The 18349-nt window shown below is 33.3% G+C and overlaps 2 protein-coding genes and 1 long non-coding RNA gene across 4 annotated transcripts; 1 reads left to right on the top strand and 2 right to left on the bottom strand.

Annotated features, from left to right (window-relative positions):
* The first annotated feature begins 3620 nt into the window (after positions 1–3620).
* On the top strand, positions 3621–4553 carry LOC143601621 (putative F-box/LRR-repeat protein 23). Its single transcript, XM_077078989.1, has 3 exons — positions 3621–3881; positions 3966–3991; positions 4118–4553. Exons 1-3 carry the CDS (start codon positions 3621–3623, stop codon positions 4551–4553), a joined length of 723 nt encoding a protein of 240 aa, XP_076935104.1.
* Positions 4554–6120: 1567 nt separating this feature from the next.
* Positions 6121–8304, bottom strand: LOC143601623 (putative F-box protein At4g05475). 2 transcript variants are annotated; one of them, XM_077078990.1, is made up of 3 exons: positions 8192–8304; positions 7644–7992; positions 6121–6729 (listed from the first exon to the last, which is right to left on the bottom strand). In XM_077078990.1, coding segments are annotated over exons 1-3 (783 nt in total). In that variant the 5' UTR covers positions 8193–8304; the 3' UTR covers positions 6121–6296. The 2 variants fall into 2 exon arrangements, with proteins under 2 accessions (XP_076935105.1, XP_076935106.1); XM_077078991.1 differs by having other exon boundaries at positions 6121–6669.
* Positions 8305–15360: 7056 nt separating this feature from the next.
* Positions 15361–16742, bottom strand: LOC143601622 (uncharacterized). Its single transcript, XR_013147690.1, has 3 exons — positions 16155–16742; positions 15989–16069; positions 15361–15793 (listed from the first exon to the last, which is right to left on the bottom strand). It is a non-coding gene; the product is annotated as an uncharacterized LOC143601622 (long non-coding RNA).
* Between the last annotated feature and the right edge of the window lie 1607 nt (positions 16743–18349).

Raw genomic sequence — 18349 nt, 5'->3', positions numbered from 1 at the left:
TGCTTTTGGCAGGCAACAGAAGATTAAAAAGACCATAGTTTTACTGAGCTTGTATAATTTAAAGCAATACATATGCTAATTTGTGAAGTAATTTGGGAATTACAGTAACTCAAATTAATTTATACTGAACAAGAGAACCTAAAACTTTCAAAATCAGAGACAACTTGTATGTAATTTGGGAAATTTTAATAAGTCACATAAACCCTAGAACATTAAAGAAAACATGTACTAATTAATTCGTCAAGTAATTTTGAAGAAAGAATAACTTACATATCAACTGAAGAAGAAGATAATCGAAACGAATGGAATAGTCAGTTTCGTAGCTTTTGAATGATACACCGTTGGAGTCGATGCAGAAATTCAAATTAGCCTAAAATGAATTCAAAAAACAATAATATTGTTTTAATAGGTGGGTGTTTGGGTGAGTTCCTAATGGATTGCTATTACTATTAGAATGGCTTATTTAAATGAAAAAAAGACTTTTGTTTGGATGAGCCGTGTTTGGTTTGTCGTAAGGTTTGTTTGGATTCTTTTGGCGAGCATGCGGTTCATTGTAAAAAGTTGCCTAGGTTTAAGTACAGGCATGATTTGGTGAGGGATGTTCTATGCAATGTTCTTAAACGAGCCGGAATTTCGGTTAAAAAGGAAGCCCCCGTAAACTTTCTTACGGATCCTCAAGAAGGAAGATCTACATTACGACTGGCCGATATTCTTGTTTTTAGGTGGGTAGGGGGAAAACACGCTTGTGTCGACCTCAAAGGAGTGTCCCCTCTTGTTGGGATTAAGGACACTGAGTTTGTAGCAGGCCAGACAGAATTGAAGGCGGCATCGGGCAAGGTTACTAAACACGAGAGAGCTTGTTTGGAAAATCAACATGTGTTTATCCCCTTCGCCTTTGACACTTTTGTTTTCTTAGCTCCGGATGCCGTGGACCTTTTGAATAGGGTTCAGCAAGTTGTGTATAGTAACGTATCAGCCCATAAGAATAGAAACTTTGTTTTTAGTCGGATTGGGTTTGCTATCCAAAAGGGGGTTGCGGCGCAGCTTGTTGCCTGCTTACCTGCCACTTCATTGTAAATCGTTTGGATGTTTCTATAAAGTATATTTCTAACTAAAAAAAAGACTTTTTGTTAAAAAAAACTTGTAAACTTATAAATTTTTTAAAATAAGTTTTTTTTTAAAAATATTTAGATTAGCTCATGTGTTGGGGAAACAAAATGACTAAAAATGACACTCTTTTCTAAAAGGAGTTTAATTGGTTTTGAGGGTTAGAGTGGTGCAATAGGTAAATCAAATCCATTAAGTTAATAAGTTACATATTTCTAACTTTTCAAAACCCCTTTATTTTGCATTTTCCATAAGTTAAAATTTATATAGACTTATGGATTGCCAAACACCTTATACACCTTATTAACTTTTCAAAAAGTTTATAAGTTATAAGTTAATGAAAAAATCCCAAACACCCCCTAAATCTATCTGCTTATTTGCTTGTTGAAAAACGAAAGTTCTTTGACAAAGCTCCGAGCGTCTAAAAATGACACAAATAAATAAATAAGCAAATTTAAAAACACATTCAAACACCTTATTAAAAAATATACGTGGTTTCCCAAACAATTGATTCGGACCCATAGTCTCATAGGCCCCAAATTTAAAATAAAGTATTTTTTTAAGTTTAATTCATACATATTTGTTTAGTCCACCGGTAAGTTTATCTGCCCCCTCAATAGAGACGCATGCTCGATTCCTACTTGAACAAGTTTCGTAGACATCTGGTGGGTGTAGAGACGAATTAGGGTTTTAATCTTAGTTCTCGTGCATCAGAGGGGTATGGTCTCATGACGGTTGAGGAATTGGCCTTGTACATATATAGCCCCAAAAGAATAGGTATACACATGAGATTCTTTGTCATTTAAAAAAAATTTATATTGATGTAACCCAACTGGGAACAAGTGGCCATAGCGGCCCGGTTACTACCATTTAACCCGTTCTCAAAATAAATGGCCGGTTTTCGTAAAGAGCGGTAGGACCAGAATTGGTGACTCAGAGGTTGGGCCGACGCTTTTTAGTTTTAGCGAATTTCAAACCTTTTTTAAATCAAAAGGTCAAAAACTAACCACAAACCCCATGGTTTGCATGGTTTAACTAGATTTGGGTTTGTTTAGCTTACCATCTTCAGCTCATATCATGATTTTTAAGGCAACACAGCTCAGGTCGGGGTTCATTAGATAAATCACAACTTGAGTATTTAAAAAGAACAAAAAAAGTTTGAGGAGATTAAAAATAAGCACATAGAAATATAGAGCTGTAATTATTACCTTTGAGATGTACATATTTACGTAGTTGTGATAATTACAATACCTTTGAGCATGTACATATGTTGCATTTGGAGATGTAGTGTTGTTACCTTCGACTTTTATAAAAATTGGGGGTTAACGTCGGTGTTCACTTAGAACATGTCGGATCCATGCCGTACCCGTCGCCCACCCCTCCACTGTGCAATACCATCAAAAATTTAGGTTAGTACTTTAAAACATTTTTACAGGAAATGCATACCAAAATAATTAAAGAAATTATTAAAACTAAAATTTTTATAGCACTTGTAATTTTATTAAACATTTAAGAAATTATTTAATTTTATTCAACTAAAATAAAATCGTGTAACACAAAAACAAAATATTATTGATCTAACTAATCTGTGTGTGAGGGTACGTATCATCTCACAAACTGAATCGACCACTCACATTTGTTTAGTTAATGATGTGTACCGAAGTGGACGTGACAACAGGACCTTATGCTAAATTAATTATGTTATTTTCATTATTGCAATTTATGTTCAGTTTATGTTTAGCTTGTGTGTTGTTCCTAAAATAAAGGAGTGGTGATCCATGATCTCCTCCACGTGAGTAGTTGGTTAAGAGTATATGTAATTGTTTGGTTTTGTTAATGGAATATACAGAAAATTGTCCCAACTCCTTTCCCTTAATTTCTCTGTTTTCCTTCTTATTTTCTGGCTGTTGAATCTGATTGATGGGTCCACATTAGTTAATTTCGAGATAGTGCATTGGATACTTGGCATTATCTTGGGTCGTTGATTTTTTTGAGCAATCTTGTTTCGATTATTTAAGGTTTTTTAGCTACCCTTAAATTACGCATGACAAACCACACATCATCTTGGAAATGCAAAATCTCATTGCCAAGTAGAATAACTTATTTTATTTTGTTGTATTACACATCGATCTATTAAACAATACAATGTTTATTATAAGTACCTTTACGGGTTATAATTATATTATTTTATTTCACTCTATATGGCTATAACACTTGTCTCAAAAGACTTAGCTTGGGTAAGCCACAAAAATAAAATAATATATTTTCTTTTTTTTATTATTCAATATAAAATATACTAACCAGACGTGTGCGTCATCGATTTGTTTGATCATCTTGACCAGAACGATTCTGCTGTTGATAGCGATGTGAGTTTTACGATTTCTTTTATTTTTGTTTCTAATTAGGGTTTTTTAATATGTCATTTATACCAATTTGTTATGAGAAGCTACAACGATTCTCTTGTTCTAGGGTTCTGTGTTTGTTTTAGATTTGTGAATGTTGAAGCGACTACAATGTCACCAAGATCAAAACTAAAAAAGATATTCAAGTTTGTTCGAAAACTCAAACAGCCGTGGCTAGAGCGGAAACGGACAAGGAACTGGTTGGATCTCCCGTCAGATTTAACGATCAATATCCTCCAAAGAGTCGGTGTGGTTGACATAGTCCAAAATGCCCAGATAGTGTGCACCGCTTGGCGTGACATATGCAAGGACCCTGCCATGTGGAGGGTCGTTTATTTGAACACATGGCCATGGCCATGTAAAAGTGAAAGGGTATGTCGGGAGATGTGTAAGTATGCCGTAGATAGAAGCCAAGGCCAACTGGTTGAATTACGCCTTAATGGTTTTTGTGATCAGGAGCTTCTTCAGTATGTCGTTGATAGGTATTATAATTCGCCATGCATTAGCTAGTTTTGGTATTTTAGAAGGTCAAGAAATTAGCTATATATTAAATTAGCGTTTGATTGTCTTAATTAGCATTTGTGACTACGTTTCTCTTCCTTTAACAGATCAAGCCAGCTTAGACGTCTAGAAATTATGTTGTGGTATGGTGTAATCGAGATTGAACCTTTGAAGCGATTATCATTATTGGAGGAACTCAGCCTTTATAGAGTATACATTACGCAAGAAAACATTGAAACTCTTGGCCACTACTGCCCATTACTAAAAACACTCAAAGTGAGCAATAAACCATATAAAGTCCCCAGTGAAGATGATGTGGTAGCGTTAACAATTGGGAAAAACCTACCTGGCTTAACTCACCTTGAACTCATTGGTAACCGCATGACAAACATTGGGTTGGAAGCCATTCTAGATGGCTGTTGTCACCTTGAATCACTTGACTTGCGTGTGTGCTGGTTCCTTGATATGATTGGGGACTTAGGAGAAAGATGTTCAGAACAGGTTAAGCATCTGAAACTTCCTTATGATCCTTTTTATTTTTAAATTGTTGATGTTTTCCTTTTGCAGAACAATCTTCTTTTGGTAAATTCTAATGATGTTTGCTTTGGAGTTATATTTGTTATTGGAATTATAATATTTTTTTATTCTTCTGTATTTTGTCATTGCCAAGTTTTTCCCAGTAGAAAATATAAGGTCAACTTTTGTCATATTCCCATATTTCTATTCTATCTTAGAAGTGAAAGTGAAATGTGGTTTGATACTTTGATTTGAGCATCATATAACATTTTGGGATTGTAGTACAGTGTTTGGCCCGAAAGGAAGCCCAAGCTGATAATGGCTATGATAGGAAAATAAATTGGGCCTGGGGTTGATGATTGCATTGGATAGGATCATAGGAGTACTATGATGGAGTTGAGCCATCCACCCCCCACCCCCACAAAAAAAAATAATAAATAAAAAGAAAAAAGGTAATTCAGCGGTTTGGCACTTTGGCCTTAGAGCAATCACATTCTATCATTTATTTTGAGGGGGGACTTTTTATAATGTAAGTAATGGTTTAGAATGTCGTAACTTGTAAGTAAAGTAGAAAGAAAATACAGTGATTTTACTGTATATTTGAAAAGTTATTGTACACCACATGTAATCTTTTAATATTTTTTGAAAGTGATTGTGCGTGAATGAGAGAGAAATAATAATTATAAAGGTATAAAAAATACTATTTAATCGAAAACATGGGAAAAATATAATGATTTTTAGTGTAATTTTAGATTTGAAGATATGGGAAGGGATGTGAATGCTCTGCTCTTATATACAAAATTGCGCCAAAGAGGATGAATATGAAAATAGGCTGTTGAGGATATCAGGTTATGATCTTATACTCGGTTGTTATGCCAGTGGGCCGAGTTCACAAGTGTATGTGGACTTTAACCAAAGACCGAAGCTTTTTCCGAAGATCAAAGAGTAATCAATGACCATAGCTGGATATTGCATTTTACATTTTACATGAGTTATATATGGTATATATGCATTTTGTGTTGTAAAATACTGTTTTTTGGGATGTATTTGTTGGGCTACCACTTTGCTCAATACAAAATCTAGATGGGGTGATAGGGTAAGATACTAAGATGGACTGGCTTTGTTTGAGACTTTGTCTAGGGTCCGTTGTGTTAGCAGCTATCGGGATGTTCTGGACAGGACTTGTCCCGGAAAGATCAACTATCCTTTCTCGTTTGTAACTTTTCCTTCGTAAACTTATGAAGTTAATTGGGTACCATACTACCATCCCCTCTGCCCAAATTATAAAAAAAACATTGGTGAATAAAGTAGAAACCAATTTAAAAATTGTTTTCGAGGCACCAGAGAAGCATAATCAAAGAGCCATGGCTAAAATTTCCCTTGATATTCGATGGTTTGATACGGGCCGACATGATTTAGAGAGATCAAGCTGTGACTGTTGCCGGAAAAAATATATTTAAAAGGAAATGCTTTTTATATACAAACACAAATTTAACAAGCTCTGCAATGTAGTTTTATCGGGTTAACTAAATAATGTGGATGTGACCAAAACCCAACCAAAAAAACCTGATAAAAGGTCTAAAAGCAAATCACTGGTAGAACTATGATTACCTTTCTGAGAAAGGCCAAAAAGAAGATTGTTCTTGTAGGCAGGCGACAACTACTCCTTCAAAAATATTGATAGCAGAACTATGACTACCTTTCTAAGAAAGGCCAAAAAGAAGATTGTTCTTGTAGTACACCTTCGAAACAAAACCATCAACGACGCTCTTAAAGAGAATGATAAGGAAGTTTGAGATGTTTAATCTGTTGTAAACATCTTTTCCCCAAGTCCCCAGTTAGATCGATTTTCCAGCACCCACGCAAGTCAAGTGATTCAAGGTGACAACAACCATCCAGAATTGCCTCCAACCCGGTGTTTTTCATGCCGTTCTGAATGAGTTCAAGGTAAGTTAACTGATGTAAGTTTTTCCCAATTGCTAAGGCTACCTCATCACTGTTGCATCTAAATGATAAACTGCTCAGTCTGAGTGTTTTTAGCAAGGGGCAATAGTGGCCAGCAGCTTCAATGTCTTGTTGCGAAATGCATGTTCCAAAAAAGCTGAGTTCCTCCAATGAGGATAATTTCTTCAAAGCTTCACTCCTGGATCCAAACATTTCACCATAACTCACAATAATTTCTAGACGCCTAAGCCGACTGCTTCTGTTAAAAGGAAGTAAAATCCAATCACAAATGTTAAATATTACTCAATCATCTGATAATTCAAAAGAATTGGAATTAAAATCCTATGAGATGGCGTGTTCGTTTCGTTGGAATTGGAATCTCAATTCTATTTTGGTTTGTTCGTTGTCAAAGAATTGAAATTGGAACTGGAATTCAACTCCTTCAAATTCCTTTAAATAAATGGATTCCAAATCCTTCCAAAATGTAGAAGAATTCAAGTAAATTCATTGAAATCTTTTCTTGAGTTTTTTTTAACGAGGACAACGAATAAAACATTTTAGGTTCTTTACTTTTTTTGTTTTTAATTTATATTTTGAGTTATGAACTTTTTATTATTATTTTTGACTATTTTTTTGGGGGGTTTTGATCATAGTAGAAAACCCATAAAAAAATTAAAAAAAGATAATAAAAAAAATTATGACGTAAAATATAAATAAAAAACAAAAAATCTAAAAAAACTAAACTAAAATGTTTCCGCCGTTATCCTCGTTTAAAAAAAAAACCCGATTTCAATTCATTTGTGGTTTACAATTCATTTGTCAAACGAACACATCAAGTATGGAATAGGATTTCAATTCCTTTCAATTCCAATTCCTAATGGAATGTTCAGATTCCAAAATCCAATTCCTTCCAATTCCAAATCCTATGCGAATTCCGATTCCAATTCCATTCCATTATGTGAAACGAGTGCGCCTTAAGTTAAACAAACAAGCTATTGTAACTTATGGAACTTTTCCTCTCACGTCAAAAGCAATCCCAAACACCTTATTACTTTTCAAAAAGTTAATAAGTTATAAGTTGGTAAAAATAAGCAATCCCAAACACCCCCTAAGATAGATAACTTACTACAATGTAAAACAAAAGCAGATATACAAAAAGGCGAATTACAATACCTATCAACAACATACTGAAGAAGCTCGTGATCACAAATGCCAACGATGGTTAAATCGAGCAACTGACCTCGGCTTCTATCCACAACACACTTAATGATCTCCCGACCTACCCGTTCACTTTGATATGGGAATCTGTCAATGTAAATGACCCTCCACATGGCAGGGTCCTTGCAGATATCGCGCCAAGCAGTGCACACTTTTTGGGCATTCTCAAGGATCTCAAACACATCAATGCGTTGGAGTATATTCACCACTAAATTTGATGGAAGCTCCAACCAGTTCCTTGATGGTTTCTTCACTCGCCGTTTCGGTTTCGGTTTCTTGACAAACTTAAGTTTCCTTTTCTTCACTTTGACATTAACAAAGCAAATTATCAAACCAAGAGTTAAAAGCAACTTGTTTCATACAGTAGTATATATTACATTATTATATATGATGAAATAATAATCGGAACATGCAAGTTAAAAACAAAATCAAAACCCTAGAACTAATACTGTACTGGGAAATTAAAGTAAACGTTGATCAATTTCAGCAAAAGATGAACTCACTTGGCAATGAAGAGATTGTGGCTTCTGATAAACTGTTTACTCTGTAGAAGATGAATGGGTACCAACACTTTGTTTGGTAGAAAGAAAAGAAATTGGTTTGAAATGAAATGATGGTTACTGTCACAGCTGCTTGACAGAACCAGCTGCTTGACACTCCACCGCCATTAGTTGAAAAAAAAAAGAATTAACAGATATTATTTTCTATTTTTATATATGATGGTTACTGTTACTGTTTGATATTTTTATTTTTATATATTTTTTATATTTATATTTATATTTATATTTGTATACTTTTATGTTATGAGAAAGTTCTATCCTCTCTGGTGGAGACACATGATTGATTTCCACTCAGGCTGGTTCGATAGATATCGGGTGAAATGATAAATTAGGGATTTTTTAATCTTGGGATGAGGCGAGGGTTTACGGATTCTATCCGATTTTCGCACCTTAGGGGGTACGGTCTCATGGCGGTCTAAAAGTCTACCTTAAACATAACCACAATCAAGAGACGTTTACACGTGAAATCCTCTTCCGTTAAAGAAAAAAACATGATTTTTATCTATACATGTATCAATGTTTCTATATGAATTTATTTTAAGCCCAAAAATATTTTGGATATGTTGGTGTTTTCTTAATGGGAAAATTCTCAAAATGACCCAAAAGAGGAGGGAGAAAAAAAAATAATCCTTAAAGAAACCAGATTCCCAAAAAACCCATCAAATTTGTACTGAGCCGACACTTTGGTATTGTAACCGACGGGATTTTACAACTAATTAAAACTTGACACTTGGAAAGTTTCTGACATTTTCGACGAGATTTTTAAAAATTTTGGGGTTTTCGTCTATATTTGTTATTTAAATCATTTTGTAAAAAGCAATCTCTCCATACAGTTTTTTTTATGTTTCTTATCTGGTCCGTTCAAATTATATTTTTCTTGAGAAATAGCTTTATGAATTTCGTCTTACAAGATGCATTTTTAATGAATTTGTTTCAAGGAGTTCATATTCTCATGTTTTTTATCTGGTAAGTTCAAATCCCATATAATATTATTCCTATATCTTTTTATAGTTTATCTTCTTATCATTTATCTTCCTATATCTTCTTATATCTGATCCATCAATAACAATAACAGTTTATCCAAATGAAGTATAAGAGAGGAGATCAACTCAACGATAGCATCTGACATATAATTACCATGCTCTCCAGTCTCCAACAACATACATGAACACTATTTCAGAATTGTTCACTTTTCCAGCCCATTTAAAAAAAAGAGACACGTCATAGTCATCTTCTATATCTACGGGATACAAGTACGATGAGAACTTATATGATAATTGTGAATGTGTGTTACCTTAAACCGAGCTTCAAGTAAACCCACCAACTTCGAATGGTTGATGTTTGAATCAAGATTAACACCTCCCTGTTTACAGTTTGTTGGAACATATTCACTGCTTTCATCATTAGTGTTTTGCCATTTGCCACCATAACAAACTACAATATTATCAAATTCCATGAAACCTAATTGAAACCTAACTAGAATTATACTTGGAACTTGGAAGTTGAAGATGAAAATGGAAGAAGATGAAGATAATTAATATTAGATTTAATTGATAGTTTAATTTAAGAAAGTGGGGTCTACCTGAAACCTAATTAAAAATATAGTCAGAGTAGACGGAATATTCAAACACTTTGTCGGTCGAGACAGAATACCAAAAATCCCATCGGTCGAGACGATATTAAACTTTTAAAACTTATAAGAACAAAACATGAGAATATGAACTACTTGGAACAAATTCATTCAAAATGCGTATTGGAAGACGAAATTCATAAAACTTTTTTCTCAAGAAAAATATAATTTAAACGGACTAGATAAGAAACATAAAAAAACCGTCTGGAGAGACTGTTTTTTACAAAATGATTTAAATTAGAAATATTGACGAAAACCCTAAGATTTTTAAACATCTCGTTGGAAATGTCAGAAACTTTCCAAGTGTTAAGTTTTAACTGGTTGTAAAATCCCGTCAGTTATAATACCAAAGTGTCGACTCAGTACAAATTTGATGGGTTAGTTTGAGAATCTGGTTTCTTTTAGGATCATTTTTCTCTCTCTTCTCTTTTGGGTCATTTTGGAATTTTCTTTTTAATTGTTCCTTTTTATTGGTAAACGGGTTTGTACGAAATGTTATATTAACTGAAATAAAGATTACATGTATGTATTATATTTATAGTATTTTAATACATTATAATGACATGACCCACAATCATCCAAATAATTAAAAAATAAAAATTAAAAAATAACCTTTTTAGGCTAGTCTTGTTGATTATGGCAATAAAAATAAGAACTAGGCTTTCTTCAGGAGATTGCCTTCTAATACGAGCCACACAAGGGGTTTCATCAGAGGTTTTCGGCTCTTGTGGCGGCACAACTGGTGTCAAGTGTCATCAGGGGAGAAGTTTCCTTTGAGGACGCGGGGAAGACCTGGAACCAGGGGTTATGCATAGGGCTGTCAATTCCTGACATGACCCGAAACCCAACATGAAAAAAATATAGGTTTTGGGTTGATACGACCCGTTTTCTTAAACAAGTCAACCCAAACCCGACACGCGCGTCGAAAAAAGGCAACCCGAAACCGACTTGTTAAAAAGTGAGTTGACTTGTTAACCCGTTTAAGAATTTTAGAGAATCTAATATTTTGTTTAGAGATAAGGAGTTTTAAAAATTTTAAAGTTAAATACTTTGATTTATAATTTTTCACGTATCTATTAACTTTTAAAAGATAAACTAATAACTTTTTAAAATATTTTATCCGCTATTCACTTTCAGCATTTTTATTTATTAGTCCCAATCGTCTATTCTCTTATTATTTCCATTCGTTTATTTTTATCATGAGCTAAATATACGAACATAAGTTTATTAATCGAGAATTAGAGATTAATAAACAAAAACAATTAGATATATCACAAGTTATTAGAATGTATTATATGAATAAGAGTAATTGAGTATTGAGGTTATTATTAAGCCATTATGTATTACTCATATTCGTAAATGAACATAAAATGAGTTGACCCGAAACACAATCCGAACACGACACAAATTTAAATGGGTCGACACGACATGACACAAATAAAAATAAGGGTTGGGTTAGGGTTGAAGAATCTCAACACACCAACTCGTCAACCCGAAACATTTCAATCCATCACCCCGACACATTTGACACTCCTAGTTATGCCCTTCGAGAGAAACTCTATGAGGGGGGGTGTGACATTCGTCAATTTTGGGTCACTTTTGTTATGTAAACCCGACCCGTTTGTAACCCGAACATTTCAAATATATAAAATATTGGATCTTGTCATTTAAAATATATAAAATATAGAAAATATTGTTTTTTTATATTATGCATTGTTTGACCATTTAAACATACCCATTTTTATGCAAACCATAAAAGAATCTTTATACCCAACCCTTCACTCCTTCCCTATATATACACCCATCTTCTTCATTTTACTCTTGCTACTTCTCCAAAAACTCTCTCAAAACTCCATAGATTCAAGGTTGTTATTTCTTATGTATTCTTGAAGTTTTGACTTCTCAAGTCAAACTAACTATAGTCTTTCATTCTAACTTGTTCATCTAACATTACTAATTCTTGAATATGGTGGTACAACATATATATAATACACACCCCTTGTTTCCTTTATTTGTTACTTCACCGACTTTGGTTGGTTAAGTTTCGAATGTCATAAGGCAAGGCTTCATGGAGGACTTCGTGTTCTTGATATATATTTACACACACATAACTTATTATACATATCACTTATGACTAACTTCTAACCCTTTAGTTTGTACATCTTATTTACAAGTTCCATGGTGTGGGTTTGTATAAGACTAACCTCGGTTTAACCGAAACTAGTCCAAACCGGAAACCGAACTTTTGTTTACTAGTTTTGTTAAAATAGTTGTTTAAACATGTTTATTGCTAGATTTGAGTTTCAAAAATCATTTTTACAAGTTCTTTGATATTAAGCATATGGAATCCATCTATGAACTCGTTGGGAGATGGAAACCGAACTAAACCGAAACTTTTACTTAAAAGACTTGTAGTTAACTTTTTTTTTTTGTTGTAAAATGTAAGTTTTCTTCATTTATAAACCAATATACAAGTTCTATGATATTTGGGCATGTAGAAACCATCTATGAACTATTTGTGAGATGGAGACCGAACCAAACCGAACTATACCGACTTTTACTCGCTTAAGACACACGAGTGTGTTTTTAGCTATCAAGACTTGTATATTTCTTTAAAAAAAATAGTTTACAAACTGATTTTAATTATTTTCTTAAGTACTTGGAATAGTTGGATCCAACTTGATCTCATAACATAGTTTGGACCGACAAAACCGGACACTCGCTTAACGTGCGTTGTTAGTTCTAAACAATAGATCTACGTACTTGGTTAAGTGTTAGTATGTTTTAATGAGTTATCTCATAAAAATTAATATTTTGGAAAGTTGACTTTGGGTTCGACCATTTGTCAAGACCCGAACCGACAACCCGAACACTCGTTAAAAACCCGTTTTAGTATCTTTAGCCTAATGGAACTTGCATTTTAGCATTTTCCTCACCTTATTACTTAACATTGGTTAAGTAAATATTAAGGTTAGATACTTTAACCTGGTTTTGAGCAAACTTACATTTTTTTAAAAGGGTTATTATTATTAATTCTTAAATAGTTACATTTTAAACCTTGAACTTTAATTGATTAGTTTTTTCAACAATTATTTTATTTAAAGATCTTCAAGACAACCTTTCTAAATCCAAGACTTTCTTTTATTTAGGCTTCATACGTTAAACTCGTCGTTCCGGCAAATCTCCAAATAATCAATCTTTCAAGTTTATTACTTGAACGTGAGTAACTTCATACCCCGTTTTCTATCTTTTATTTTGGGGGTGACATTTCAACTTATCTAAACTAAATGTTTTATACTTGGGTCTTAAACCACAAACGTTGTTGTATACCTTACTTGAATAATTGCTCGATTTGGTGTTCTATGCTTATTTGACTATGTGTTTATCGCTTTTGGATGGTGGAACTAAAAATCCTAGACCATTTGGAAACCCCTCGTGGCAAGGTGTCGTTAACGTAATGCAATTAACGATAGCTATAAAATCCTAAACTATTTGGCAACCCCTTATAGTTGGGTGTCGCTAACTTGTTAGCGATAACTATTTGTCCAAGTTTATAGCTATTATTTATGGTTTTGTATACTAGTTTTGTGGCTTTTCATACTATATATCTATTGTTCAAACTTATGAATTGCTCACCAACCTTTGTGTTGATAAACTTTATTTTATGAAATGTTACAGGTTTGCATCTAGGTTGATTATGGAGTTCGGTGAAGAAAACGTCACAAAACCGTTAGGATATTAGCAAAAATGAACAATATTTGATTTGCTATATTTTGTTATATTTTGTTGTATTTGAGTTATGAATATTTGGTTATGTGACATTTCGATGTTGTGAAATGAAATGAGTTTGTTAAATATTGTCGCTTTAAATAGTGTCATGCGCTTATGAGCAATCGTTGCACCCCGGCATGTTCCGCCGCCTTTGGTTGGGGTGTGACAAGGGGGGGGGGGTCCAAACCGGGGTGGGCCACAAGAGTTCGTGGCTTAGTGACAGAGGTAAAACATATTTAACACCTAAAGGTTTTGGGTTTAAGTTTCACAAACTAAAAAAAAATTGTCATTCAAAAAATAAAATAAAAAAATACGTAAACCATAAAAAATAGATATGTATTTGTAATTTTGTTTGAGTTATTAATATGTAAAAACAACAAAATAAAACTTTGTGTGAAATAGGTCATGGTTGTGCTAACCTCTTGAAAACCCATGTCGTGTTTATATTTACATATACGATAAATTTTTTATATACGTGTTAGGCTCAACCGGCGTATTTATTCCTCGTTTAGATTGGATAAAGCAACATGTTCCCAACTATTTGTCTTGTGGCGGTTTAGTACTTGTGGAAGAAGAGGAACACTTTGGTGCATAGGAAGCCGATTCATGTTGTTAGTTTGATGGAGGAAATAAAAGCTGTAAGTTTTCTTTGGATGAAGAGTAGATTGAGAAGGCGGTTTTCGAGTAGATTGGATGAAGAGTAGATCTCTTTGGAGGAGAGGAGCGATTTTCGAGTGTAGTGGCGGTATGTTGGCTATTGGGGTTCTAGGTGTTGGCCCAGACAGATCAAACAATCATATCAAACAAACAAACACGCGATATTGGGGTGACAACCCTCGTCTCTTTTCATATAATCAAACGAACTTCACGAACTTATCAAACGTACATGGAGATGAGACTCCTTGACTCTCTCTTAACTCTGACTTAAATAAAACTAATAATCTAGACTCTATTTATAGATGTACTAAACTTGCTCTACAAGACATACTTTTCCTAAACCTACTACAATTCAATTAAGTAAAATAAATATAACATAATAAACCCTTAACTTTATTAATATTCAAGATTAATCTTTCACTAGGGTCGACTGCTTTTTTTTTTTAGTGTTTTTTCGTTACCATTTATAGTTTTTAATTGGGTGAATGTTTTTGACTAGCTACTTGTTAATGGTTTAATAATATTTTTTATTAGTCTAAAAAAACAAACCATTTAGCACACCCATAAAGTTCATTACGCATGATGAATCATAGGCCAATCAGTCGAATGCACCCGCATTAGTAGTAATAACATTTTTACTAATCAAATTTGGTCAACAATAGAAGTAATTTAAAATCTGATAAAAAAAATTTAAACATAGTCCACAAAGTATGTACTTATTCTGGAAAGTTTCAGATATATAATCTTTTCTCCAAGTCTCCCTTTAGATCAATGTACTCACGCAAGTCAAGCGATTCAAGTGAATATATACACTACTGAGTATTGAGCAATTGCGACCAAAATTTGCTACCGAAAAAAACCGGTAGCAAATTTAGCAACCAGTTTAACAAATTTGCTACCGAAAGTGTCAATTACTTGATACGCACTAAAGGGATTGTTTAGGGCGGTGAATTGCTTATTTTAGGCGGTTTTTGAACCGCCCAAACAGGTATCGCTGAAAAAGACTTGAAACCGCTCAAAAACCAGAATGAACCGCCCAAATTAATATCAGAGAACCGCTCAAAAGCTGGTTTCTGCAAAGAAGATGGGACCGCCCAAAATAGAGTGTTAACCGCCCAAAATTATTAGTTAATCAGGCCATGTATGGGTTTTTGTTTAGCTGGGCTGGCCAACTATTAATCAACATAAGGCCCACCAGTTGCTTTAAGCCTAAACTACCAACTCATTATAAAGTGAAATTAAAAAATATATATTTAAATTCTATAAATTCTTGAAATTTCATATATATCCAACAAATAGGAAAACAAACCCATAAAAATACAAAACCAATCTAATTAGTCATACATAGTTTACAAAACCTACTTGTTCAAACACAAATCTATCTAAGCTACACTTTACATCGCTCATTTCATCTTGAAACACCAAATAAAAATCAGCTCCAACTTGTCAATCTCCTCTGCTGTGATATTTGTTGTAACATTCAAATGCTGCAAAAAGAAAACAAAAAATGAGATGTAAGTATTAATTAAACCAAAGTAACCCAAAACATTTAAAAAGTATTTGAATCATCCGAACAACGAGAGCCAAATAATAAATACGAAACCTAATAATACAGTTGTAAACTCGATTAACCAAAACAACACGCTAAATCAAAGTACGCAAATTTAGAATAGAATACATACACTGTATGGAGAACTATATTGCTTGATAAAAACATGTCCTATTACCATGAATTTGCACTCCCAAAATCCTTCTTGCTTACACTAGATAGAACAAAACAAAAGGTAAAATTCAATTAGTATATAAAATAAAAATATATTTTATATCTATATAATGTAGATAGCATACCTTTACTATATTCCAAGCAAATGAACCTCCAAAATAAGTTCCGACTGCGTTTGAAAGAAGATAATCATTTTTGTTCTTTTCGCCCTTAACATGTTTCACATGGGAAATGATGAACAACACCTGATGCTTGCTACAAAAATAAGAAGCAATAAAGTCAGTAATAAAAATTTAGTAATATAATAAAGAAAATTAATCATAATATACTAAAAACAATAAGATATATTACCTATGAAAAAATGGTGCAATGAAATATTTTTTTGTCATGATGAAGTTTGTGGATTTGAACTATGTGCTCTATAACACTTGCAAAATCTTTACTGCGCTCTTCCATGGTTGTTTTTTGGGTATTGAAAAAGATGACTTGAGTATCTTGTTTTTGCATAGAACACAAATAGCTAACAGTAAGAAAATAAAAGGCTAAGGCTAAAAAATTGAACTTACAAGATAAAAAAATAATAAGAACTTACATTTGACACCAATGATGAGCATCAAGCCACCCATCAGCAAATGGAAATGACTAGAGTTCTACGAAGTACATTTAAGCAAAAAGAGAGATTGCATTGAGGTATTTCATCGAACATGTGGGGTGCATAAAGTAACTTTTGCAAGTAACCAAATCTATTTTGGTCAGTTCAGCCCCAAAGTTGCAACACTAAACAGTAAACAAGGTTCATGCTACTCTAGTTTAACTCCAATAACTACCATCACCACATCCAATCTATGGTGATCGACGACGACAGCAACGATGGTGGAAAGGTAGACAAAAATCCATCTCGATGGTGGCTATTATTTCTCAACAACTGCTAGAAAACCATTTGAATTTGAGGATGAGATCTATTTAAAATAAAACAAGTTACAGTTAAAGAGGAAGGGAGGGAGAATGAAAATGTAAAAACAGGAAAATTCCAAAAAAAAAAAAAAATAATCAAGCATTCATATTCCCTCCATTTTTAGTGGGTTTTATGGAATGATGAAGTGAAAACCGGACCTTATAGGAAAATCCGAAACCCAATCTAATTGAGATGGGTAATACCCGACTCGCAAGGGTTTAGACGATTAGTTTTGAAATTTTTTAATGGGTTTGGAACAAATTTGGGATTTATATATACTCGATAACAAAGACCGATTTACCCGATTATACACCCGATGTATTTGACATCAATTTTTTAATATTATATATATGTGTGTGTGTGTGTGTATATATATATTATTTATCAAAACTTGTTTATAAACATAAAAGTCTTATGGTCCGAAAGCTAGTATCGTCCAGAAGTGTTAGAAATCGAAGCTTGTTGACTATTTTGCCCTTAAACGAGTCGGAGTCCAATTGACTGACAAAACCAAATCAATCAGTAAAAATGATTGAGGGATTTTGTTAGTTAGACAAATATAAATGTTTTTCATGAAGACAACTTACCCAGAAAGATTATGGAACAATGAGAAATCACGAGTCAAATAGTCTTGAACGCCAAAGTTAACCTGTGGATGAAAGAACCTGAACAAACTTTATGAAATTGATAAAGGAGAAGAGATATTTTGAGATTAATAAATGATGGCTGATGTTTTGAATGATATTTTAGGGTTTTATGTTATGGTTTGGTTAAATAGGTAGATGTAAGACTTGTTGAATAAGAAATCCACGCGTTTACGAATCGTATAAGCTTATTATGACAAAATCAGGACACGTAACTAGGGATGTTCATCAGATCAAATAATGGATTACTCGATTCGGGTTATTCGGATTTGAAAATAGTTGGACCCTATCCGAAATCCGATCCGATCCGAATTATGAATATTCTTATCCCATTTGAATCTATCTGAATTCAAATAAACCTAAAAGAAATTCCATAATTTTTTGTTCATAACATTTAATAGTTTAGAATCACAATAAACATACAAACCGGAAAATACGAATTACTCTTAAAACAAATTTAAAGTTCAAACTTCAAATAATAGTCTAACAAATATACTAAACTGGAAAATACCATGAAAAACATGTTTTTATTCGGATTAAACAGAATTCCGAATAATCCGAACAATCCGAATTTTTTAAAATTCCATATCCGAGTCCGATCCGATCCGAATAAGAATTCGGATCTGTTTATTTGGGTTCGGTATCGGTTCGAATTTCGGTTATTCGGATTTCTTGAACACCCCTACAATTAACCAAGAGATTTCGTTTGTATAGCAAGAAA

The sequence above is a fragment of the Bidens hawaiensis genome, unplaced genomic scaffold (genome assembly GCF_021521415.1).
Source record: "Bidens hawaiensis isolate Kalapana, Puna unplaced genomic scaffold, B.hawaiensis_p1.1 tig00056863_1, whole genome shotgun sequence".
Taxonomy (NCBI): domain Eukaryota; kingdom Viridiplantae; phylum Streptophyta; class Magnoliopsida; order Asterales; family Asteraceae; genus Bidens; species Bidens hawaiensis.
This window is presented reverse-complemented; position numbering and strand designations above follow the sequence as displayed.